Source organism: Heterodontus francisci, chromosome 3 (assembly GCF_036365525.1).
Source record: "Heterodontus francisci isolate sHetFra1 chromosome 3, sHetFra1.hap1, whole genome shotgun sequence".
NCBI lineage: Eukaryota > Metazoa > Chordata > Chondrichthyes > Heterodontiformes > Heterodontidae > Heterodontus > Heterodontus francisci.
In genome coordinates, this window is record NC_090373.1 from 171,026,883 (window position 1) to 171,053,535 (window position 26,653).

Here is a 26,653-nt window from a genome sequence, read left to right on the forward strand (position 1 = left end):
AATCCTTTGCTACTGCCTGAAAAATCCTGGCCTGTGTGGAAGAACATTTCCTGGTCTCTCTGATAGCTTACAATTTGCATTTGGTGGTTTCTCAGGAAGCTTACTTCCTGCCCTTGTACAAATGTTCAAACTCCATCTCTGTGCATTATTATCTCATATGGAAGAATAATCAGAGCTCATGTACGCCTGAAGAGCTGAAAAAATTTGCTACAAGGGTCATGGCAACAGCCTATGGTGTATGGCACTCATAAACCTCTTCAACTCAGCTAGGGATACAAACTATTGGCCAAGCCCTTTTCTGTCATTCCCCAAAAGGAAACCAAAAAAGGTGGCGGTTTTGACAGGATGCAATAAACCACATCAGCCTCTCAGGGCACCATTGACCAGTGGAAGGATATTAAGCACCAATGCAACACATGCAATGGAGTGGTGGATTTTTTTTTTGTCATGACCATTGTGAAGAATGGGGCCAAAGTTAGATGTGCAATTAATGAACAACTTGCATTTATGTTGCTCATTTAAGGTAGTAAAACATGGCAAGACGTTTCATGCAACCAAATCAGACAAGATGGTGGGATCATTACAGAGACAACAAAGGTAATTTAAGGTTTCAAATGCATGTCTTCTACCCTTAAAAGGATTAAGCCACCAATGGTCAAAATAGATTTAAGTTGTTTTGACTATATTTAGTGAAAAGGTAGCCAATGAAACAGACTGAGCATAGGATTAATGCTAAGGCAAATATAACGCATGAGGAAGAATAGAACTGAGTCTCATCAACTAGATGACAACAGAAACATTGTCTTAGCTCATCTCCAACTAATAGTGAAAACATTTGTTTTGTCGGTTGATAAAAGCCACCAATGTACACTGCAAAAGCAGTCGCAGTTTATGTCATCAAGGAAATCTTCGGTTTAGAAGGTAATATTAAAAAGGCGTCATCTGTCATCACTTACTGGATGACTATTTAAACGTTGGTGTGTAAAATGAACCACAAGGGTGTTTCAGTAATGAAGATGAAAAATATGCTTTAACTGTAAGAAATCTATTTAAGCATGCTACTGTATACTGCAAGCTGAAAAAATACAGAGAATGAAGTAAGGAAATGCCGTTTGGCCAATAACACATGCTTCTTCCAGCAAATGCTGTAGACTCTGTCCTGCTCCAGACCTCTCCAGCTTAGTGGAGGTGTCAATTCGAGTTAGATGCTGAACATAATAACCAAGTCAGACAAAGCAGATATTATTCAACTGATTAATTGATCAGTTTTGATGAAAGGTCTTCAATTTGAAATGTTAACTGTTTCTCTTTCCACAGATACTGCCTGATCTATTGATTGTTTCCAGGATTTCCTGCTTTTATTTCAGATTTCTAGCATCTGCCAAATTTTGCATTTGTTTCAGATATTAATCAAATTGCTTTCTCTCAAGACACACTGGCTTGGATTTTGAGATAAAAAATAATAGTGAGACTATCAACACTCACTGTTATTGAACATTAAATTGGGCAGCAACTTCCAGTGACTGAACACACACAGGGTGGCGCAGTGGTTAGCACCGCAGCCTCACAGCTCCAGGGACCCGGGTTCGATTCTGGGTACTGCCTGTGCGGAGTTTGCAAGTTCTCCCTGTGTCTGCGTGGGTTTTCTCCGGGTGCTCCGGTTTCCTCCCACAAGCCAAAGACTTGCAGGTTGATAGGTAAATTGGCCATTATAAATTGCCCCTAGTATAGGTAGGTGGTAGGGAAATATATAGGGACAGGTGGGGATGTGATAGGAATATGGGATTAGTGTAGGATTAGTATAAATGGGTGGTTGATGGTCGGCACAGACTCGGTGGGCTGAAGGGCCTGTTTCAGTGCTGTATCTCTAAACTAAACTAAACTAAACTAAATTAAAGGCAGAAATCAATAAGCTGCTGCCCTAGTTGCCCTGCTCCTTCAGAAGCTTCGCTACACTGGTATCTGGCCAAGAGACTCGCCATTCAAACACATGAAACGTGTCAAGTTGCTGTACTTACCCACGAGGTACCCACTAAACTCGCCAGAAAGTTTTATGGCTTGGTCATTCTAGTAAAAGTGGACTTCTATATGATGTGATAAGTCTTAATTACTGCCAAACAACCTCTCTGGCACTGAAGTTTGTGTGTGATGTTTCATTCTTTCAGATTTGAATTATTAGAGATTTTAATTTTTTTTTAAAACTAAGTATTCTAAATAATTTGTTTTAACTTTTTATTCTGTCTCTTTTATCTCTCTCTCGCTCAATCCCATGTTTCTTTCCTCCTCTATTTCACTTCTGCACATGATTCGGCATTGAATTAAATATTCTAACCTACACTTACTCGTTCATACTCTGTGTTGCTCCTTCAGAGTTCTTTAAGCTGATTGGGTAAGAGGTACACAGTTGCTTGCCCTGCTCATACAGGCCCTAGATCCCCAGTAGAGGCCGGTGCATAGAAATGGATTTCTAATTATTGCAAGTTTCAGTGCAAAGGCCCATGTGCCAGTGTCTGCACATTACGGACCAATGTTTCTGCTGCACACACTTGTACTTAACACATCAGTTTTCCTGGTTCTGCATTCTTTCTTTCCAACCTCCACTTCCCTACTGAAAACCCATTTGGACGAGCCTGTGGCATCCATCTTGCAAAGATCTTGTGTTTGTTCATTTGATCTTTCCCTGGATAATCAATATGATTATTGCCAAATGCATTTCGTTCTTTATCCCTTCCCCCCACTTACTATCCCCAACTAAGACTGCACTCAGACATCCTGATTGCAGGTTTTCACTGGCTTTTCTACATGGTTACTCCCACCATCCCTCCCTTAGCAGGAACAATGCAACCCTTATTGATGAGCGCTGTAGAACCACAATGAGGAACTTAACATGCAGTAAAATCCCTGGGAAAGCCAATTATCATGTGCGCAAGTGTGCTATCAGTCTAATGAAGGTCAGTCACTTCTAACCTCAGCAGAACACCACTGAAAACTGTGTGGCAGTGGAAGAAAAACATTTTGTTGGAAGTAGGTATTTTGTAATGTCACTATTTAACAGTTGCCACAATGCAACACTGAATAGCCCAACTCTAGTTGCCGTAAAACTCTGTGTAAGTAGGTTACACCTTCCTACATTTCTTTGGCTTACAAACCTGCAAGTGCAACTGACACACTGGCATGCTCAAATGGAAAAGCATTGGGAGCCATTTCAACATCAATGTAACTAATACGTTAAATCATACAGTAACATTCTTTAAACAGAAGTTATTTCTCATTTTCAGAAAACAGCCTGGACTGTAGCACACATCAGCAGTGTGCCAATATCTTGCATCAAAAGTAATCATAGCAGGAATTTTAAACACAATCTTCTCCTCCCACCTTTCTTATTACCACCAATATTACCAAGAGAGAAAAATCAATGTGACTCGGTCCTCAGCTCTGAAGCTGTTTACCAGGAGAGCAAATGTGACGCACACTAACTTGCCCTCCCTCCATATCAGTGCTCCATTGTGACCTTAGCTTCCCGTACATGCCAGCTAAAGTGGGAGTGGGCACGGTGGGAGGGAGGGCAGAGCAGGCTGCAATCTGTGCGGCACGCAGGCAGGCAAGTTGGGAATTAAGCAGCTCAATTTGTGTAGCTAATATCCCAAAAAGGCTTCCATTTCCCATTGGCGTCTGAGTTTAAAACCTTACAGCTGTAACTTCAGATTTAGCTTTACATCACCTGATAATTACTGCTGGTTAAAGTTTCTAAAAAAAAATTTAAATCTAACAGAGTATATGCGATGACAGAAGGTACTAAAGCTCCTGCACAGGTACATAAAAAAAACAGTGGAAGAGAGCTGAATGAGAAAAAGTACTTACAGGCGGTACATTGCTATTAACCCATGTTGGGTTGGGCTTTATTTCATCCCACATAATTAATCCTCTTGCCAGAGTCTGAGGGGAAAAAAATCAAACATATTACGCATAGTAAAAAAAAAAGACATTTCTGAATGCTCTATTAATACTGAATACAATCCCATGAATTATTTAAAAGCAAACTACTGCAGATGCTGGAAATCTGAAATAAAAACAAGAAATGCTGGAACCACTCAGCAGGTCTGGCAGCATCTGTGGAAAGAGAAGCAGAGTTAACATTTTGGGTCAGTGACCCTTCTTCGGAACTTTGGTTCCAGCATTTCTTGTTTTTATCCCATGAATTATTTGTTGCATTATGACTGGTAGAACAAGCTTTGCTCCAGTTCCCTTCCCTCTCCTGAAAGTCTTAAAATTTATCTTTGACCACATTTTTGGTCACCTGTCCTAATAGTTTCAAACGTGACCTGGTGCAAAATTTTGTCTGGTAACACTCGTGAAGCACCTTGTGCCACTATACAATGCCAATGGCGCTATTATAAATGCAAGCTGTTGTTGCAGTAGGTGCATATAGCTAAACAGAAAATAGTAGTCAGCATAGAATTCAAAAGGAATGATTGTGCCCGATAGAATTAGTTGAGGTGGCAATGGACATGATAGATATGGAAAATGTAGTGGATGTCATGTGTACATGGTCTTCAGTAATCTCCCATGTGGCATCTTGTCAAAGGCATTCCTAGAGAAGATTAAGGAGGATAGAATTAGGCGGAGGAAGAAAACTGTATTAAAATATGAGTGTTAAAATTAAGAAAATAGAAAAGAATTTAAGAGCAAGTTTTTCCCAGAGTTGTTGAAACTGGGTAGTGGTGTCCTACAGGGTTCAGTTATCAAGCCACTTCTGTTCACTGTGTACATCAGTTATTTGGATATAGGCCTAGAGGAAGTGGTGTGAAGATTTGCAGATGATATCAAAGTCGGAGGTATAGTCAATTCTTTAGAAGACCAAAGGAAGCAGCAAAGAGATATTGATAAGATGGGGGAATCAGCTTAAACATGGCAGATGGAACTCTATGCCAGCATCTGTGAGGTGAAGCATTTTGATTAAAAGTAACAGCAGTAATTATACCCTGAATAGAAGTAGGCTCGGTGCTATGGAAGAGCAGTGGGATTTGAGGGTACATTATAGGTAGCACCTCAGGTTGATGAGACTTTAAAAAAAAAACTAATGGTATTCCAGCTTTTTCCTTAAGAGGTAGGGATATTAAAGAGTTAAGTACGAGTCCAATGAAAACCTAAAGGCCCCAATTGCGCTGCAACTGGGTATGTAATGGTGGCTGCCATTAGTTGGACTCGCCCTTGCATGTTTAGGTTTTACAGTTTTCACTTTTCAAGTTGCTGGAAATGCAAGCTGTTAACAGCACAGCAAGGACATCTGGGACCTGAGAGAACAGACAAGCAACTGTGCATCTCCATAATCAGACTGAAGATTTGTGAAATTAACATAGCAAGAAGAAAATCTAAATTAGAGTGGGTGAATTTATTGCCAAATCAGGTACAGGAAGAGAACTATCGAGAAAGAAAGATTGGATTGAGGGGGGAGAGGAAAAGCGAGACAGAAAGGAAAAGTCAATTTTTAATTTTTTTTTACATTTTTAAAAATCTCCAACTACAATTATACCTGAAGTAATGAGGCTCTATATATGTAATAGTTTCAATGCCAGAGACGCTCTTTGGCAGTAATTGCCATCACATGGTTAAAAGGGTGCTTAGATTGGTATAGACAAGACTTTACTTTCTGTGGCGAGTTTATAGTTTGTATCTAGCAATCAAATACAGCAACTTGACCCCATTCAAAGCATTTCAATAGAAAGGCAGACAGCGAGATGCTGTTTTTGTGAAGTTAACAGCGGAGCGGCACATCGCAGACAATGACTTTCAATATTTAAGTTTAACTGTGCATCTGCTCCTTGCCTGAAGTTGCTGTACCGCTGGGGCATTAATAACAGCGATCATTAGACTTAGTGTTATTCTGACAGAAAAATATGGGCGAATAAGACCTCAGTTACAGATCTGAGAGAGGTTTTGGCCTCCAGACTATAAGGAGGATATTGAAGTTTCAAATAGAGACAATGCAGATGCTGCATGGTATGAGGCGATACAAATAAGAAAATAAATCCGGAAAATTGGGATCTCTTTTGCGAGAATAATGGAGATCATGGGTGATGAGAAAAGTATATAAAATTATTAAAGGCTGGGACATAATAGACAGAAGCAGCCTGTTTACATAGCTGAAGGGGTCTAGAACGAGAGGTCAATAACACAAGATTCAGAGCTTAAGAGCAGAGAGCGGGGAATCTTCTTTACAGAGAAAGTACAGAGGCTGTGGCATTCCAAGGTTAGCGGCTGCGACAGAAAATATATAAGATTAGGATGGATAGATGGATGAAGGCAATGGGAACAGGATGGTTAATATCTTCCTTATAATGGGGCATTCAGAGCTGTATGCAATTCTCCAACTGTGACCTGCATCTTGTATGAATTTAAGCCACTTCCTTAATTTTGTACATAACATGTGCTTTTTTTGATCCCTTTGAATCTCACACCCGCCTTTAAAGATCTATAGGCTAGATTTTCTGCCTGTTCAGTCAATGAGCAATAATCCAGCTCGATGCACCTGCAACTCTCAGTTCCTCAGTTCTGTTATGATTCTTACCATTTAGGGCACTTTTCCCTTCGCTGCTCCTTGCCACAAAATGCCCCACTTCACACTTCTCTGCACTGAACTTAGTTGCCCATTCTACAAACCTGTTAACATTCTCTTGCAATCTCCTGTATTCTGCCTCATGTGCCTACGTCTGAACCCTTTATTTAACTGGAAAAAAAAGAGGTGCTAGCAGAGGTCCATGGGACATATAAATAAATCCTGCCAGAACAAAACACATCCATTTACAGCCCACCCAACCCCACCCACTCTTGGCTTTCTGTCCGCTAGCCACCTCCCTACCTATGCAGGTAAATTTTCTTTAACGCCATGTACCTAACCTTCGCACAATTTTCTTATATCGCACCTCAAACACCTTTTAAAAACCTATATACAATTTCCATGGCTTTATTTGTGTACTGCGTTCTTTCGTGTTTCACATATCTATACTATGTACAAAGATTTCAGTACCACAAATGAGAACACTGCTCTATTTATGTTCTGATAAAGGGAAAATTTGATTCATGCTGGTTTATTCTATCTTATTACCTACCCGCATTAAAAGAAATTCTGGCTTCACAAAGTCCAACAAATACTGAGTGTCCGGGGCTCTTAGCCAGTCTGCGATAGATCTAAGTAATATAGAAGAAGGGTTAGTTATACTACTGTACAGATCACAAAAACAATAGAATGTAACATTTTTCAAATGTGTAAAAGAGACGGGGAAGTAAATTGCAAACATTTTACACATTTACAACTTTTCTATTCAGAGAGGCTTGCGACTGTCTGAAGAGAGCTCGTGCCGAGGCAATATCTCGAGGATTCTCCTCAGTCAGGTACCTTCCTGAAGATGCTCCTCGTCTATCAGACAATGTGCAATCTTGCTGTAAGAAAATTGAAGGCTTGGCACAAGAAAACGGGGGCTGCTCCGTCAGGTCTGAATGGACCTGCCAGCAACGAGTTTCCTATTCCACAATTCACTACCCCCAGGGCTGCTGACTTCCCAAAGTCCAAATAGATATTCTTTCAAACTAAGCCAATGATAGAAGATAGCCTTCAAAGGTCAAACAAATGATACAGGCCACCCAAGAGTGATGGAAAAAAAACCATAGAGGCTAAACACTGGGAATGCCATCTATACCATAATAGGAAAGAGCCAGCACAAAAATCACACAAACATTACCCACAAAGAAATACATCCTAGCCTCCTAGTCAAAGTACGGAAGAGTAGAAGGACATACACATAATGCTTGAAACTTAAATGATTAATTACAAAGACCTCCCTTAAACTCGTATGTTTTCTATCCATCTTTTTACTTAACCAATCATTCAGTCACACACAGGCCCATATTTCAGTAGTTCAGCAATACAGTCTATTGCCAAGTGCAGTTATGTTTCAATCAGTGTATTACTTCAAGCATTGTATATATGTCCTTCTGCTCCTCCAGGTGCCCAAGAGGAGGAACTAACCCAGCCAACTGCATAATCCCAATCTAGTACCTCACACCTTCCAGCATCATCTCCTCCTACAATGACAAACACTAAAATAGATATATCCTCTCCAGGAGGATGGACTACTGAGCATTAGAGCAGGAGTGAGGAAGAGAAAATCCAGATGGAACTGCAGAAGATGCAACCTGCTGTCCCAAGGCCTCAGTCAGTTGCTGTGTTTATGGCTTCAGAGCTAAAACAGTTGGCCTATAAAAGTTCTTTGACAGCAGAACTTGAACACTTCATGGAATAATACAGGCTTGTATAACTTGGAGGCAAACAACCCAACTCTGTGCAGTGCTGCATGACTGTCCAATTGAGCTGGAGTTGATCAAGTAAAGCTGGGAACTGCAGGATCCTCTGCAGCACACGAACCACCACCACCCCTCCGCCTCACCTCAACTTGGCTGAGGTGCTAACCTCAGGCTTTACTTCTGCCAGGAAAACTTGGACTGATGCAACCGAGAATATCAACTCTTTATTACAAAATTGGGAATTTCATCACAGGCTCTTTACATTCCAAGTTTATTTTGTGAGGAAAAGTTTTAGCTTTTGCTTGTTAAATAAGTTTCTGTTAGAAGGACAGTTTAAATTAAAAGGAATTGCAGTCAGGAAGCTATCGCTGATAAGTTACTGCAGAGACAAAACAAGCAGGAATAGTCTTGGCTGATAAGAACTTCAGCACAGTAACAGACTTTGTTAGCTCTAGATTTAAAAGGCACCAATTAGGGAGTGTAGTCAAGTTATAAGTTGTTTTTGTTAAAACTGAAGTCAAGCTAATTGGATGAGGCAACAGTTTGAACCATGCGAATTCTCATATAGCCAAAGTGTAAGAAAGGTGTTAGAATACTTCAGAATTCGACAAAGCCTGGCCGACCATTCCCCTCGAGCTCAAAACTCGATGAATTCTCTGGTAAAGCATTTTTTTTTACCGTAAACGCCTCAAGTTTATGAGTAATTATGATTAGTTATGGTTATCATGGTATACGTGTCACTCTTGGTAATATTAGTCATCATATGCTTACTTCCTATGAAAGCTAATAAATATCTTAGAATCCTATTATCTTGTGGAATAACTTATAAGAACATCCACTCCTTAACAGTTTTTAATCTTCCTTCGGAAGAATGACCTCTGTGCTGCTCTAACTGGTTTATATTTACAGACATTCCTGCTCTCGGTAGCCCAAGGACAGGCCAAGTTGGAAAAGGTCCGACAATCAAAAGAAAATTACTCAACACAACATTCCGAATCATAGCTCTTGATTAAAAATATGGGAAAATCATGAGCTGCTTGGGAGCAAAAATACAAGAAAGGGAGTTTAATTATAGAAAAGAATTTCTTGTGCCATAAAATAGGGCTAGATAATTAAACATAAAACCACCCTGCTCAATCGCTGAAAATAGTGCAGAGACCATGCTATTAAATCAGCATGTTTAGAAAAGGAATGGCAGGAGCGATGGATGTCGTGGCAAACTGCTTGACCGAGGATAATGAGGACCTGTGCTACTGTTGGAGCACTGGAGATTGGTTTGGGAGGGTGGGGGGGGGGGGGGGGGGGGAAGAGGTGGGCGGAGACAGGTAGTGGGGTGGGGGAAGGACTTGGCGCATCAGCTTCAGCCCGGTCAAGCAAAAGCAAGAAGGATGTGATTGAATTCGAGGATACAGAGGAGATTTAAAAGGATATTGCCAGGTATGGAGAATTTTAGCTTTCAGGAAAGATTGGATAGACTGGGATTTGTCATCTTTGGAACAGAGGTGGCTGAGAGGAGATTTAATTGCAGTGGAAAAATTTAAGAGGAGCGTAGATAGTAAATAGGAAGGACCCATTTCCCTTAGCTAATGGGTCAATAACCAGGGGGCACAGATTTAAAGTGATTGGCAAAAGGATGAAAGGGAAGTAGAGGAGAATTCTTTCTATCCTGAGTGTGCTGGGAGTGAGCATGTAAAAAATACTTAGAGATGCACTTGAAGTTTTTTTTATATTCTTTCATGGGATGTGAGTGTCACTGGCAAGGCCAGCATTTATTGCCCATCCCTAATTGCCCTCTAGAACGTGGTGGTGAGCTGCATTCTTGAATTGCTGCAGTCCATCTGGTGAGAGTACACCAAGAGTGGTGTTAGGGAAGGAGTTCCAGGATTTTGACAGCGAAAGAACAGCGATATAGTTCCAAGTCAGGATAGTGTGTAACTTGGAGGGGAACTTGCAGGTGGGTGTTCCCATGCGTCTGCTGTCCTTGTTCTTCTAGGTGGAAGAGATCGTGGTTTTGGAAAGTGCTGTCGAAGGAGGCTTGGTGAGTTGCTGCAGTGTATCTTGTAGATGGTACACATTGCTGCCACTATGCGTCGGTGGTGGAGGGAGGGAATGTTGGAGGTGGTGGATGAGCTCCCAATCAAGTGGACTGCTTTGTCCTGGATAGTGTTGAGCTTCCTGAGTGTTGTTGGAGCCACACTCATCCAGGCAAGTGGAGAATATTCCATCACACTCCTGATTTGTGCCTTGTAAATGGTGGACAGGCTTTGGGGAGTCAGGAGGTGGGTTACTCTTTGCAGAATTTCCAGCCTCTGACCTGCTCTTGTAGTCACATTATTTATTTGGCTGCTCCAGTTCAGTTTCTGGTCAATGGTAACCCTCAGGATGTTGATAGTGGGGGATTCAGTGATCGAAATGCCACTGAATTTCAAGGGGAGATGGTTAGATTCTCTTATTGGAGATGGTCATTGCCTGGCACTTGAATGGCACGACTGTGACTTGCCACTTATCAGCCCAAGCTTGAATGTTGTCCAGGTCTTGCTGCATATGGACACAGGCTGCTTCAGTATCTGAGCAGTCGGGGATGCTGCAGAACATTGTGCAATCATCAGCGAACATCCCCACTTCTGACCTTATGATGAAGGGAAGGCCATTGACGAAGCAGCTGAAAATAGTTGGGCCTAGGACACTACCCTGAGGAGCTCCTGCAGTGATGTCTAGGCGCTGAGATGATTGGCCTCCAACAGCCACAACCATCTTCCTTAGTGCCGTAACCTACGGTGCTATCAAGCGGCACTTACTCAGCAATAATCTGCTCACCAGTGCTCAGTTTGGGTTCTGCCAGAACCATTCGGCTCCAGATCTCGTTACAGTCTTGGTCCAAACAATGGAAAATCATGCTGAGTTCCAGAGGTGAGCTGAGGGTGACTGTCCTTGACACGAGGCAACATTTGACATTAATGAATACTAGTAAAATTGAAGTCAGTAGGAATTAGAGAGAAAACTCTCTACTGGCTGGAGTTGTACTTCGCACAAAGGAAGATGGCTGCGGTTGTTGGGCACCAATCATCTCAGTCCAAGGACATGGCAGCAGGAGCTCTTCAGGGTAGTGTCCTAGGCCCAAACATCTTCAGCTGCTTCATCAATGACCTTCCCTCCAACATAAGGTCAGAAGTGGAATGTTTGCTGATGATTGCTCAGTGTTCAGTCCCATTTGTAACTCCTCAGATACTGAAGCAGTCCGTGTCTGCATGCAGCAAGATTTGGGAACATTCAGGCTTGGGCTGATAAGTGGCAACACTTATACCATATAAGTGCAAGGCAATGACCATTGCCAACAAGGGAGAATCTTATCATCTCCCCTTGACAATCAATGGCACTATCATTGCTGAATCCCCACCATCAAAATCTTAGGGTCTACCATTAACTAGAAATTTAGCTGAACCAGCCACATAAATATTGTAGCTACAAGGGCAGGTCAAAGGCTGGGAATTCTGCCGAGTAACTCATCTCCTGAGTTCCCAATGCCTGTCCACCATCCACAAGGCACAAGCCAGCAATGCAATGAAATACTCTCCAGTTGCCTGGATGGGTGCAGCTCCAACAACAATCACGAAGCTTGCCATCATCCAGGACAAAGCAGCCTACTTGATTGACACCCCATCCACCAACTTAAATATTCACTCCCTCCACAACTGGTGCACAGCGGCAGCAGTCTGTACCATCGAAAAGATGCACGACAGCAACTCGCCAAGGCTTCTTTGACAGCACCTTCAAAACCCACGACCTTTACCACCTAGAAGGACAAGTGCAGCAGACGCATTGGTACACGACCACCTCCAAGTTCCCCTCCAAGTCACACACCGTCCTGACTTGGAACTATATTCCCGTTCCTTCACTGTCGCTGGGTCAAAATCTTGAAACTCCCTCCCTAACAGCACCATGAGGATACCTACACCACATGGACTGCAGCAGTTCAAGAAGGTGACACATCACCATTTCAAGTGGAATTGGGATGAGCAATAAATGCTGGCCTTGGCAGCGATGCTCACATCCCATGAATTAATAAGAAAAAAGTGCTACAGATCAAAAGCAGGAAAGAGAAAAAGGTTGGATAGCTCTTTTTCAGCCAGCGCAGACTCAACGGGATGAATGACCTCCATCTATATGGTAAATTTTCTACGGTTCTACATGGTGAAACCACATAGCTCAAATTGGCTCGGTCTGGACTCATTCTTAGTAATGGTTAATTTTTCTTTTAAGATTACTCACTTCTGCTTCTCGCTGCAGGGTGAGAAAATTTCTTATTCACTTTTACAACTTACCCTCGACAGTAGTGAGGTTACTCTGAAATAATCAGCTTTGCATTTTTAAATGGCATCCACACACACTGAATGAAGCCTCTTTATCTCTCCCTCGCCCTTTAAAATGCTCCTCAAAACCAACTCCTTGATCAAGCTTTTGGTTATCTGTCCCAACATCTCCTATATGGCTGTGTCAAATTTTGTTTGATTACACTCCGAGGAAACACCTGGGACAGTTTACAACCTTAAAGGTGCTATATAAATTCAAGTTGTTGTGGTGGTGGTGGTTAATCACTGTATGATAACTGCATCGGAAATAACTAAAATAAGCTGCACACCACACATCGTTCAAGAAATACCACCCCTTTGCTTAGCTGGAGCATTTTGCCTCCATTATGCCATACCTGTTGTTTGTTTTCAAATAAAGTAAGGCTAAAGCGAGTGTAGCCCCAGGACATGTAACATCCACATTCACAGTGTCCCCTTCCTGTCAAAGAGAAGAATTACAATCAGTCTTTTGAGAATCATTAAAAACAAAATCTAGTCCGAAGGCAACAGTTTCCCTCTCGAACACTAAACTGTAACGGTAGAGAAGAAGAGACACTTCAGGGTCTTAAGGACACTTGAGAGATGACAAGCAGTAATATACATAATATACAGGATTTTAGCTCTTTTTTCTAAATAGGTACAGTGTATAGAACAAAAGAACTAATGCTAAACCTGTATAGATCATTGGCTTGGTTACATTGGACCCAGTTTGAGCTGAGCAGAGCTCAGTGTGATGAGAAGAGGACGCAAAAGAGATTGACAACAATGACCTCAAGAATGAAATACTTTCAAGATGAATAGTGGTTCGAGAATCTGGGGCTCTTTCCATTACAATGAAAAAGAGGAGATATGACCGTGGTGCTCAAAATTGTAGAGGATTTTGAGAAGATAAATTGGGAAAGTTATTTCCACTGGCCAGCAAGTTGGGAATGAGATGACAAAAGCTCATCACCAAAAGAACAAAGGGAAGGTTAGAAAAAAGATATTTATTTTTTAAAATGTATTATTACAGACATGGAATGCCCTCCCAGAAAGAGTGGCGAAAATAGAATCCATACCAGTTTTTGAAAAAGGGAATAAATATTTGAATAAGCCAAAAGGAAATTGGCAAGGGCAGGGTCAGCGCCATTACTGCACAGAAGGCGGCTATTCAGCCGATCGAGTCTATGCAGCTCTCGACAGAGCAATCCAATCAGTCCCATTCCCTGGCTTTATCCCCGTAGCTCTGCAAGTTTATTTCCCTCAAGTGCCCATCCAATTTCCATTTGAAATCATTTGTCATCTCTACTTCCACCACCCTTGTAGGCAGCGAGTTCCAGGTCATGACTACTTAATGCATAAAGAAATTCTTCCTCATATCCCCCAGTATCTCTTACACAAAATCTTAAATCTGTGTCCTCTGGTGGGGAATGAATGGGACAAAATAGATAGTTTTCAGTGAGCTGGCAGAAGCATGGTGGGTTGAAAGGGCTCCCTCTGTGCTGTAAGACTCTAGACTTTAATATTCATGGATTTCACATAGAAACTATGAAACCACAACGTAAAACTGCCATTTGGGTTTCGTAACATTTATTATTGCAAACCACAACTGAAAAATGAAATAAAAATACAGACCTTGATTTGGTAACTGGGCGATTTGTGTTTCTCTCTGTGGATTCCAGGTTGGGCACGTCTGTGCCCTCCTACCATGTATTGGTACAGCTGGTCTGGGACGTTCAGGTCAGACATACCTATCAGATTACTCCCATGCTACAGTGTAATCCAGCAAAACAAAATAAAACTCGTTACTGCCAATGCAAAAAGATACAAGTACCATTTCTTGAATTTAAGTTCAGTTAATTAAATAAATCTGAAATAAAAATCTACTTATCAGTAATGGTGACCACTTAACGACCAACTGTCCTAAAAACCCATCTGGTTCACTAATGTCCTTTAGGAAGAGAACCTGCTACCCTTGCCAAGTCTAGTCTATCTGTGACTCCAGACCCACAGCAATGTGGTTGCCTCTGAACTGCCCTAGCAAGCCACTCAGTTTCCAAAACGGCTATGACAAATTATAATAAGGCACCAGATTCGGATATGACAAAAGCACACCCAACCCTGTCGAACCCTGCAAAGTTCTCCTCAATAAAATGAAGGGACTTGGGCAAAATTGGGAAAGCAGTCACACAATCCAGTCAAGCAACAATCTAACGTAGTCATCCTCTCTGAATCATACCCTTCAGCCAGCATCCCAGACTCCATCACCACCATTCCTGGATATGAGCTGGCCCACTGGCAGGATAAACCTACCAGAGATAGGGGCACAGTTATGCATATAGTCAGGAGGGAGTGGCCATGAAAGTCCTCAAGATTGACTCCGGACCCTATGAAGTCTTATGGCATCAGGTCAAACATGAGCAAGGAAACCTCCTACTGATTACCACCTAAAGGCCTCCTTCAGCTGATGAATCTGTACTCCTCCATGTTGAACACCACTTGGAAGAAGTACTGAGGGTAGTAAGGGCATAGAATGTACTCTGGGTAGGGGACTTGAATGTCCATTACCATGAGTCGTTGCCGAATCCTGAAGGATATAGCTACCATGCTGGGCTTATGGCAGGTGGCGAGAGAATCAACATGAGGGAAAAACCTACTTGACCTGGTCCTCAACGATTTGTATGTCGCAGATGCACCTCTCCATGACAGTATTAGTAGGCATGTCCACCGCACAGGCCTTGTGGAGACAAAGTCCCTTCATCACACTGAGGACCCCACATCAACACTACCACCGAGCGAAATTGGACAGATTAAGAACAGATCTCGTAGCTCAAATCTGGGCATCCATGAGGCACTGTCAACCATTAGCAGGATTGTTGATCACTGCAAAATATAATGTCATGGCCTGGAATATCCTTCACTCTATCACTACCACCAAGCCAGGGGACCAATTCTATTTCAAAGACTAGTATAGGAGAGCAAGCTAGAGGCAGCACCAGGTGTACCTAAAAATGAAGGGCCAACCAAGTGAAACTTCAACATAGCAACATGTTATAGACAAAGCTAAGCAATTTCTCAAACAATGGATCAGATCAAAGCTCTGCAGTCCTGCCACATCCAGTCATGAACATTGGGAGCCAACTAAACAACCTAACAGAGGAGGAGGCGGCTCCAAAAACATCCCCATCCTCAATGATGGGGGAGCCCAGCACGAGTGGGAAAGATAAGCTGGAAGCATTTGCGACCACCTTCAACCAGAAGTGCTGAATGGATGATGCAACTCGGCCTCCTCCTGTGGTCCTCAGCATCACAGATGGTGGACTTCAGCCAATTCCATTCACTCCACGTCATATCAAGAAATGGTTGAGTGCCCTGGTTACAGCAGAGACTATAGGTTCTGACAACATCCCTGCTGTAGGACTCAAACTTGATGCTTCCAGAACTAGCTGTGCCTCGAGCGAAATTGTTCCAGTACAACTACAACACTGGTATCTATTCAACAAACTGAAAATTGTCCAGGTATGTCGAGTCAAATCCAATCCAACCAATTATCGCCCCATCAGTCTTCTTTGCTTTCATTGCAGCAGCTTATTCGGAAGCAGAGAGTGCTGAACGAGTGATCAGCTGGGAAGGTCAGTTTCAACTTAAACTTAATTTTCCTTTTGTTTTCGGCGGACCAGGGGGCTTCTGGGTAAGTAAATACCTATATATTTGGGCTGTTTCTGAACCCGAGACACTACACGTGTAGTGTCTCCCACCCGCCCTCCTCCTCTAACCAAAAAAAAGGACTTGGTGGTGTGTAGATAAGGTAAGGCTTTTTCTATTTCTCTTTTTTTTTTAATCGTGAGATTGGTATAAACTTTTCGTTCCTTTTTCATTTATCTAAGTTAAGCTGAAGATTAAAAATGGCAGGAGATCTCAGACCCGTGTTATGCTCCTCTTGCTCAATGTGGGAGCTCAGGGACACGGCTGATGTCCCTGACTCCTTCACGTGCTGGAAGTGTGTCCAGCTGCAGCTCTTGTTAGACCGCATGACGGCTCTGGAGCTGCGGGTGGACTCACTTTGGAGCATCCGCGATGCTGAGGAGGTCGTGGATAGCACGTTTAGCGAATTGGTCACACCGCAGATTAGGATTGCTGAGGGAGAAAGGGAATGGGTGACCAAAAGGCAGAGAAAGAACAGGAAGGCAGTGCAGGTGTCCCCTGCGGTCATCTCCCTCCAAAACAGGTATACCGTTTTGGATACTGTTGAGGGAGATGGCTCACCAGGGGAAGGCAGCAGTAGCCAGGTTCATGGCACCGTGGCTGGCTCTGCTGTTCGGAAGGGCGGGAAAAAGAGTGGAAGGGCTATAGTCATAGGGGATTCGATTGTAAGGGGAGTAGATAGGCGGTTCTGTGGTCGAAAACGAGACTCCCGAATGGTATGTTGCCTCCCAGGTGCACGGGTCAGGGATGTCTCAGATCAGCTGCAGAACATTCTGAAGAGGGAGGGTGAACAGCCAGTTGTCGTTGTGCACATAGGCACCAATGATATAAGTAAAAAATGGGATGAGGTCCTACAAGCAGAATTTAGGGAGTTGGAGCCAAGTTAAAAAGTAGAACCTCAGAGGGAGTAATCTCAGGATTGCTACCAGTGCCACGTGATAGAGTAGAAATGAAAGAATAGTCAGGATGAATGCGTGGCTTGAGAGATGGTGCAGGAGGGAGGGGTTCAGATTTTTGGGACATTGGGACCGGTTCTGGGGCAGGTGGGACTATTACAAATTGGACGGTCTACACCTGGGCTGGACTGGAACCAATGTCCTTGGGGGTGCTTTTGCTAACGCAGTTGGGGAGAGTTTAAACTAATGTGGCAGGGGGATGGGAACCAAATGAGGAGGTAGTAACTAAAGCCTGTAAGGAACTAATAATGAAGTCAGCGTGACTAAGGGAAAGAGTAGGCAGGGAGCAGATGATGTACGCAAAGGGACTGGTGGTCTGAGGTGCATTTGTTTTAATGCAAGGAGTGTAGTAGGTAAGGCAGATGAACTTGGGGCTTGGATTAGTACCTGGGAGTATGATGTTATTGCAATTACTGAGACTTGGTTGAGGGAAGAGCACAATTGGCAACTAAATATCCCAGGATATCGATGCTTCAGGCGGGATAGAGAGGGAGGTAAAAGGGGTGGAGGAGTTGCATTACTTGTCAAAGAGGATATCACAGCTGTGCTGAAGGAGGGCACTATGGAGGACTCGAGCAGTGAGGCAACATGGGCAGAACTCAGAAATAGGAAGGGTGCGGTAACAATGTTGGGGCTGTACTACAGGCCTCCCAACAGCGAACGTGAGATGGAGGTACAAATATGTAAACAGATTATGGAAAGATGTAGGAGCAACAGGGTGGTGGTGAGAGGAGATTTTAATTTTCCCAACATTGACTGGGATTCACTTAGTGTTAGAGGTCTAGATGGAGCAGAATTTGTAAGGAGCATCCAGGAGGGTTTTCTAGAGCAGTATGCAAATAGTCCAATTCGGGAAGGGGCCATACTGGACCTGGTGTTGGGGAATGAGCCCGGCCAGGTGGTTGAAGTTTCAGTAGGGGACTACTTTGGGAATAGTGATCACAATTCTGTAAGTTTTGGAATACTCATGGACAAAGACGAGAGTGGTCCTAAAGGAAGAGTGCTAAATTGGGGGAAGGCCAACTGGACCAAAATTCGGCAGGAGCTGGGGAATGTAGATTGGGAGCAGCTGTTTGAAGATAAATCCACATTTGAAATGTGGGAGGCTTTTAAAGAGAGGTTGATTAGCGTGCAGGAGAGACATGTTCCTGTGAAAATGAGGGATAGAAATGGCAAGATTAGGGAACCATGGATGACAGGTGAAATTGTGAGACTAGCTAAGAGGAAAAAGGAAGCATACATAAGGTCTAGGAGGCTGAAGAAAGACGAAGCTTTGAAAGAATATCGGGAATGTAGGACCAATCTAAAACGAGGAATCAAGAGGGCTAAAAGGGGTCATGAAATATCTTTAGCAAACAGGGTTAAGGAAAATTCCAAAGCCTTTAATTCATATATAAGGAGCAAGAGGGTAACTAGAGAAAGGATTAGCCCACTCAAGGACAAAGGAGGAAAATTATGCGTGGAATCAGAGAAAATGGGCGAGATTCGAAACGAGTACTTTGGATCGGTATTCACCGAGGAGAGGGACATGACGGATGTTGAGGTTAGGGACAGATGTTTGATTACTCTAGGTCAAGTCGGCATAAGGAGGGAGGAAGTGTTGGGTATTCTAAAAGGCATTAAGGTGGACAAGTCCCCAGGTCCGGATGGGATCTATCCCAGGTTACTGAGGGAAGCGAGAGAGGAAATAGCTGGGGCCTTAACAGATATCTTTGCAGCATCCTTAAACACGGGTGAGGTCCCGGAGGACTGGAGAATTGCTAATGTCGTCCCTTGTTTAAGAAGGGTAGCAGGGATAATCCAGGTAATTATAGACCGGTGAGCCTGACGTCAGTGGTAGGGGAGCCGCTGGAGAAGATACTGAGGGATAGGATCTATTCCCATCTGGGCTTATCAGTGATAGGCAACATGGTTTTGTGCAGGGAAGGTCATGTCTTACCAACTTAATAGAATTCTTTGAGGAAGTGACAAAGTTGATTGATGAGGGAAGGGCTGTAGATATCATATACATGGACTTCAGTAAGGCGTTTGATAAGGTTCCCCATGGTAGGCTGGTGGAGAAAGTAAAGTCGCATGGGGTCCAGGGTGTACCAGCTAGATGGATAAAGAACTGGCTGGGCAACAGGAGACAGAGAGTAGCAGTGGAAGGGAATTTCTCAAAATGGAGACGTGTGACCAGTGGTGTTCCACAGGGATCCGTGCTGGGACCACTGTTGTTTGTGATATACATAAATGATTTGGAGGAAAATATAGGTGGTCTGATCAGCAAGTTTGCAGACGACACTAAGATTGGTGGAGTAGCAGATAGTGAAGGGGACTGTCAGAGAATACAGCAGAATATAGATAGATTGGAGAGTTGGGCAGAGAAATGGCAGATGGAGTTCAATCAGGGCAAATACGAGGTGGTGCATTTTGGAAGATCCAATTCAAGAGTCAACTATACAGTAAGTGGAAACGTCCTGGGGAAAATTGATGTACAGAGAGATTTGGGAGTTCAGGTCCATTGTTCCCGGAAGGTGGCAACGCAGGTCAATAGAGTGGTCAAGAAGGCATACGGCATGCTTTCCTTCATTGGACGGGGTATTGAGTACAAGAGTTGGCAGGTCATGTCACAGTTGTATAAGACTTTGGTTCGGCCACATTTGGAATACTGCGTGCAGTTCTGGTCGCCACATTACCAAAAGGATGTGGATGCTTTGGAGAGGGTGCAGAGGAGGTTCACCAGGATGTTGCCTGGTATGGAGGGCGCTAGCTATGAAGAGAGGTTGAGTAGATTAGGATTATTTTCATTAGAAAGACGGAGGTTGAGGGGGGACCTGATTGAGGTGTACAAAATCATGAGAGGTATAGACAGGGTGGATAGGAAGAAGCTTTTTCCCAGAGTGGGGGATTCAATTACTAGGGGGCACGAGTTCAAAGTGAGAGGGGAAAAATTTAGGGGGGATATGCGTGGACAGTTCTTTACGCAGAGGGTGGTGGATGCCTGGAACGCGTTGCCAGCGGAGGTGGTAGACACGGGCACGATAGCGTCCTTTAAGATGTATCTGGACAGATACATGAATGGGCAGGAAGCAAAGAGATACAGATCCTTAGAAAATAGGCGAGAGGTTTAGATAGAGGATCTGGATCGGCGCAGGCTTGGAGGGCCAAAGGGCCTGTTCCTGTGCTGTAATTTTCTTTGTTCTTTACTCTCATTTTCTCCACACAAGATCAGGTGGCAGGTTATTCAACCTTGCCCGTCTAAAAGCGAAGACCAAAGTACGGAAAGTCCTCATCAGGGAACTCCTCTTTGCTGACGATGCTGCATTCACATCTCACACTGAAGAGTGTCTGCAGAGACTCATCGACAGGGTTGCGGCTGCCTGCACCGAATTTGGCCTAACCATCAGCCTCAAGAAAACGAACATCATGGGACAGGACGTCAGAAATGCCCCATTTATCAATATCGGCGACCACACTCTGGAAGTGGTTCAAGAGTTCACCTACCTAGGCTCAACTATCACCAGTAACCTGTCTCTCGATGCAGAATTAAACAAGCGCATGGGAAAGGCATCCTCTGCAATGTCCAGACTTGCCAAGAAAGTGTGGGAAAATGGTACACTGATACGGAACACAAAAGTTCAAGTGTATCAAGCCTGTGTCCTTAGTACCTTGCTCTGCAGCAGCGAGGCCTGGACAACGTATGTCAGCCAAGAGCGACGTCTCAATTCATTCCATCTTCGCTGCCTCCGGAGAATCCTTGGCATCAGGTGGCAGGACCGTATCTCCAACACAGAAGTCCTCGAGGCGGCCAACATCCCCAGCATATACACCTTACTAAGCCAGCGGCGCTTGAGATGGCTTGGCCATGTGAGCCGCATGGAAGATGGCAGGATCCCCAAGGACACATTGCACAGCGAGCTCGTCACTGGTACCAGACCCACCGGCCATCAATGTCTCCGCTTTAAAGACGTCTGCAAACGTGACATGAAGTCCTGTGACATTGATCACAGGTCGTGGGAGTCAGTTGCCAGCGATCGCTAGAGCTGGCGGGCAGCCATAAAGGAGGGGCTAAAGCGTGGTGAGTCGAAGAGACTTAGCAGTTGGCAGGAAAAAAGACAGAAGCGCAAGGAGAGAGCCAACTGTGTAACAGCCCGACAATCAATTTTATCTGCAGCACCTGTGGAAGAGTCTGTCACTCTAAAATTGGCCTTTATGGCCACTCCAGGCGCTGCTCCACAAACCACTGACCACCTCCAGGCGCTTACCCATTGTCTCCCGAGACAAGGAGGCCAAAGAGTCTACTCTCAATCAGCAAAGTGATGGAAGGAGTCGTCAACAGTGCTATCAAGCAGCACTTGCTTCGCAATAACCTGCTCACTGATGCTCAGTTTAGGTTCCACCAGGGCCACTCCAGAACTTATTACAGCCTTGGTTCAAACATGGACAAAAGAGCTAAATTCCAGAGGTTAGGTGAGAGTGACTGCTCTTGACAGCAAGGCAGCATTTGATCGAGTATGGCATCAAGGAGCCCTAGTTAAATTGAAGTCAATGGGAATAAGGTGGAAAACTTTCCACTGGTTCGACTCAAGCATAACACAAAGGAAGGTGGTTGTGATTGATGGGAGGCCAATCATCTCAGTCCCAGCACATCGCTCCAAGAGTTCTTCACGATAGTGCCATGGCCCAACTATTTTCAGCAGCTTCATCAATGACCTCTCTCCATCAGGTGGTCAGAAGTGCAGATATTTGCTGACAATCACAGTATCATTTCCCGCTCCTCAGATAATGAAGCAGTCCATGCCCACATGCAGCAAGGCCTGGACAACATTCAGACTTGGGCTGATAAGTGGCAAGTAACATTCATGCCAGGTAATGACCATTTTCAACAAGACAGTGTCCAACCACCTCCCCTTGATATTCAAAGCATTACCATCATCGAAACCCATACTATCAAAACCACATGGGCCACCATTGACCAGAAACTTAACTTGGCTAGCCACATGAATATTGTGGCTCCAAGAGCAGGCCAGAAGCTGGCTATTCTGCTGTGAGTAACTCACCTCTTGACTCCCCAAAGCCTTTCCACCATCTACGAGGGACAAGTTAGGAGTGTGATGGAATACCCTCCAGTTGCCTGTATGGGTGCAGCTCCAATAACACTCAAGAAGCTCAACACCGTCTAGGACAAAACTGTCTACATGATTGTCACCCCATCCAACACAGGCACACTGACGCTGCAGTGTTTACCATCTACAAGATGCACTGCAGCAATTTAGCATTTAGCACTGTAGCAGATGATAGGTAACTTGGAAGCATTGTGAACTGTGAGGAGGATAGTGCAGAGCTTCAAAAGGACATAGACAAGTTGGTGGAATGGGCAGACAGGTGACAGATGAAGTTCAATTCAGAGAAATGAGAAGTGATTCATTTTGGTAGGAAGAAAAATTTAGAATAAAGGGTACAATTCTGAAGGGAGTGCAGAAGCAGAGGGACCTGGGTGTATATGTGCATAAGTCATTGAAGGTGGCAAAACAAGTTGAGAGCGCAGTTAATAAAGCAGACAGTATCCTGGTCTTTATTAATAGGGGCATGGAGTACAAGGGCAATGATGTTATGTTGAACCTATATAAGACACTAGTTCAGACACTACTGCGTCCAAATCTGGGTGCCATACTTTCTGAAAAATGTGAGGGCATTGGAGAGAGTACAGAAAAGATTCACAAGAATAGTTCCGGGAAGGAGGAATTTCAGTTATGAAGTTAGATTGGAGAAGTTGGGACTGTTTTCCTTGGAGAAGAGAAGGCTGACAGATGATTTGATAGAGCTTTTCAAAATCATGAGGGGTCTGGACAGAGTAAATAGGGAGAAACTATTCCCACTCGTGAAAGGATCAAGAAGGAGAGGGCACAGATTTGAAGTATTTGGTAAGAGAAGCAAAAGTGACATGAAGAAAAACTTTTTTGCACAGCGAGTGGTTAAAGTCTGGAATGTGTTGCCTGTGAATGTGGTGGAGGCAGGCTCAATTGAAGCCTTCAAAAGGGAAACAGACAGTTATATGAAAAGGAAGAATGTTATGGAGAGAAGGCAGGGGAATGGAACTGAGGGAGTTGCTCTTTCAGAGAACCAGTGCAGATGCAATGGGACAAACGGCCTCCTCCTGCGCCGTAACGATTCTGTGAATTTGCCCAGGCTTCAACAGCACCTCCCAAACCCGTGATCTTTACCACCTAAAAGGACGAGGGCAGCAGGAGCATAGGAACACCACCTGCTGCAAGCTCCCCTCCAAGCCACACATCATCCTGACTTGGAACTGTGTTGCCATTTCTTCCCTGTCGCTGGGGCAAAATCCTGAAACTTTGTCCCTAACAGCACTGTGGGAGCACCTGCACCAGGTAGGCTGCAGCACTTCAAGAAAGTGGCTCAGCAGGAAATTAGAGATGGGCAATAAATGTTGGCTTTACCAGCGATGCCCATATCTGATGAATGAATAAAACAAAACTTTGGAACTTAAAGCACAAAACAAGAAAAAAAATACTTTCAGTCCATCCGCAGACCACGTACAATTTGCACCAAAGACTTCACTCTACCCGAAGACACATTTAGCAGAGATATATTCTCTCATTCCCAAAGATAACAAAGCAAAACTGCGGGATGTTTGCCATACTCACAATTCCATAATGTGGCCCATCTGGCTGCCCTTCTCAGACCCAGAGACCACTATGATGTGTGCATGCTAAGAAGTTTTGGGACGTTTTACATTAAATGCAAATTGTTGTTGTATATTGCTATCCCGTTAGTCAGTCCCATCCTCAGCCAGATATTGATCCAGCTCTTTTTGGAAGGAGTTATCAACAGAACATCAGCTCCACATCTCCACTAGTCAATTGGCAGTGAAAATATCTCTACTCATTAACCTCACTAGAAGCTGGCCAATTTTGAAACTACACTTTCCAACTGTGCAGTTTCGATCAGTTTACTTCCACCTACAGCATTCACACCTCAACAATTCAGAGAGTTGCACCCCTTCCTTTATTTTCCCTTCAACGGAAACACATTTTGCTCTAAGTCTTTCTCCATAACTTCGAGCGCTATAATTATTCCTGGTGCTCTTTGACCTCTCTCCAGTGCATGCATTTTGAAGGAAGAAGTGCCAAAAATGTGACCTTATCAATGAAGATCACTATTCTTTGAAATGCTGTAAAACCTACCCTGATTCATGCCATTATTTGTAGTTTGTTGATAACTTCATACTGACTAGGTGTGGCTGATGAAAATTGCACAGATATCCTTTTTGTTTCCCACCTTTGCTAAATTTTATACCTTTTGTCATGAACACAATTATTGCCTTCCCTCTCATTTATCTAAATTAAAATGCGCTTGGTAGTCTGATCTGTCCAGATAGCTTTGAGTGTTACAAAGTCCTTGAGCCACAAAAGGCGGCCATCACCAACAAGTGTTATACTGCCAAGTACTTTCCCTCAAATAGTTAGTGAATAGGTGACCCTGAAAAGACCAGTTACTGTTTCCCAGATGGAGCTTTTTCCACTGATCATCACCATCTGCTTCCTGCTTTCACAACAGTTTTCAGTGCAAATTTGGAAATAGTTCCCTTGCGATTGCAAGAATACTTATTCTGGCAGTAACTGAAAATTATAAATACGGAATAGAAACAAGACTAATGAGGTACATGCAAATATTTCATTTTGATATAAAATTTTCCTATTAGTTGCATCTTATGCAGAGTGCAAACAGTAAAATTAACACTGCAGATACAGCACTGGGAATCTGAAAACAAAAATCAAAATGGTGGAAACACTTAACACGTCAGTCAGCAAGCGCAGAAAGAGCATTTCAGGTTTGAAGCCACCCAAACTTTTTTTTAAAATTCATTCAAGGGATGAGAGCATCGCTGGCTGGGCCAACATTTATTGCCCATCCCTAACGGCCCTTGAGAAGGTGGTGGTGAGCTGCCTTCTTGAACTGCTGCAGTCAATGTGGGGTAGGCACACCCACAGTGCTGTGAGGAAGGGAGTTCCAGGATTTTGACAGTGAAGGAAGGATGATATATTTCCAAGTCAGGATGGTGTGTGGTTTGGAGGGGAATTTGCAGGTGGTGATGTGCCCATGCATCTGCTGCACTTGTCCTTCTGGGTGGAACAGGTCACGGTTTGGAAGGTGTCTTTGGAGCCTTGGTGCATTGCTGCAGCGCATCTTGTAGATGCTACAAACTGCTGCCACTGTTGCTGGTGGAGGGAGTGAATGTTTGTGGATGGGGTGCCAATCAAGCGGGCTGCTTTGTCCTGGAAGACGTCGAGCTTCTTGAGTGCTGTTGGAGCTGCATCCAACCAGGCAAGTAGAGAGTATTCCATCACACTCCTGACTTGTGCCTTGTAGATGGTGGACAGGCTTTGGGGAGTCAGGAGGTGAGTTAATCGCCGCAGGATTCCTACCCTCTGATCTGCTCTTGTAGCCAAAGTGTTTATATGGCTACTCCAGTTCAGTTTCTGGTCAATGGTAACCCCCAGGATGTTGACAGTGGGGGATTCAGTGATCGTAATGACATTGAATGTCAAGGGGAGATGGTTAGATTCTCTCTTGTTGGAGATAGTCACTGCCTGGCACTTGTGTGGCACAAATGTTACTTGCCACTTATCAGCCCAAGCCTGGATATTGTCCAGGTCTTGCTGCATTTCTACACGGACTGCATCAGTGTCTGAGGAGTCATGAATGGTGCTAAACATTGTGCAATCATCAGCAAACATCCCCACTTCTGACCTTATGATGGAGGGAACGTCATTGATGAAGCAGCTGAAGATGGTTGGTCCTAGGTCACTACCCTGAGGAACTCCTGCAGTGATGTCCTGGAGCTGAGATGATTGATCTCCAACAACTACAACCATCTTCCTTTGCGCTAGGTATGACTCCAACCAGCAGAGTTTCCCCCCCGATACCACTTGACTCCAGTTTTGCAAGGGCTCCTTGATGCCATATTCAGTCAAATGCTGCCTTGATGTCAAGGGCAGTCACTCTCACCTCATCTCTTGAGTTCAGCTCTTTTGTCCATGTTTGAACCAAGGCTGTGCTGAGGTCTGGAGCTGAGTGGCCCTGGCAGAACCCAAACTGAGCGTCACTGTGCTGGTTATTGCTAAGCAAGTGCCACTTGATAGCACTGTCATCGACACCTTCTGTCACTTTAATGATGATCGAGAATAGACTGATAGGGCGGTAATTGGCCGGGTTAGATTTGTCCTGCTTTTTGTGGACAGGACATACCTGGGCAATTTTCCACATTGCCAGGTAGATGCCAGTGTTGCAGTTGTACTGGACAGCTTGGCTAGGGCCACGGCTAGTTCTGGAGCACAGGTCTTCAGTACTGTTGCC

At 43.9% G+C, this 26,653-nt stretch overlaps 1 protein-coding gene across 3 annotated transcripts in view; it reads right to left on the reverse strand.

The window, feature by feature from the left end:
• Positions 1 to 26,653, reverse strand: part of anapc1 (anaphase promoting complex subunit 1) — a 210,645-nt gene that overhangs the window by 69,241 nt on the left and 114,751 nt on the right. For all 3 annotated transcript variants that reach the window (XM_068027605.1, XM_068027603.1, XM_068027604.1), the window contains exons 31-34: positions 14,265 to 14,399; positions 13,007 to 13,089; positions 7,110 to 7,188; positions 3,862 to 3,936 (exon numbers count right to left, since the gene is read on the reverse strand). In XM_068027605.1, the coding sequence (XP_067883706.1) occupies positions 3,862 to 3,936; positions 7,110 to 7,188; positions 13,007 to 13,089; positions 14,265 to 14,399 (372 nt within the window). The remainder of the gene's footprint in view (positions 1 to 3,861; positions 3,937 to 7,109; positions 7,189 to 13,006; positions 13,090 to 14,264; positions 14,400 to 26,653) is intronic.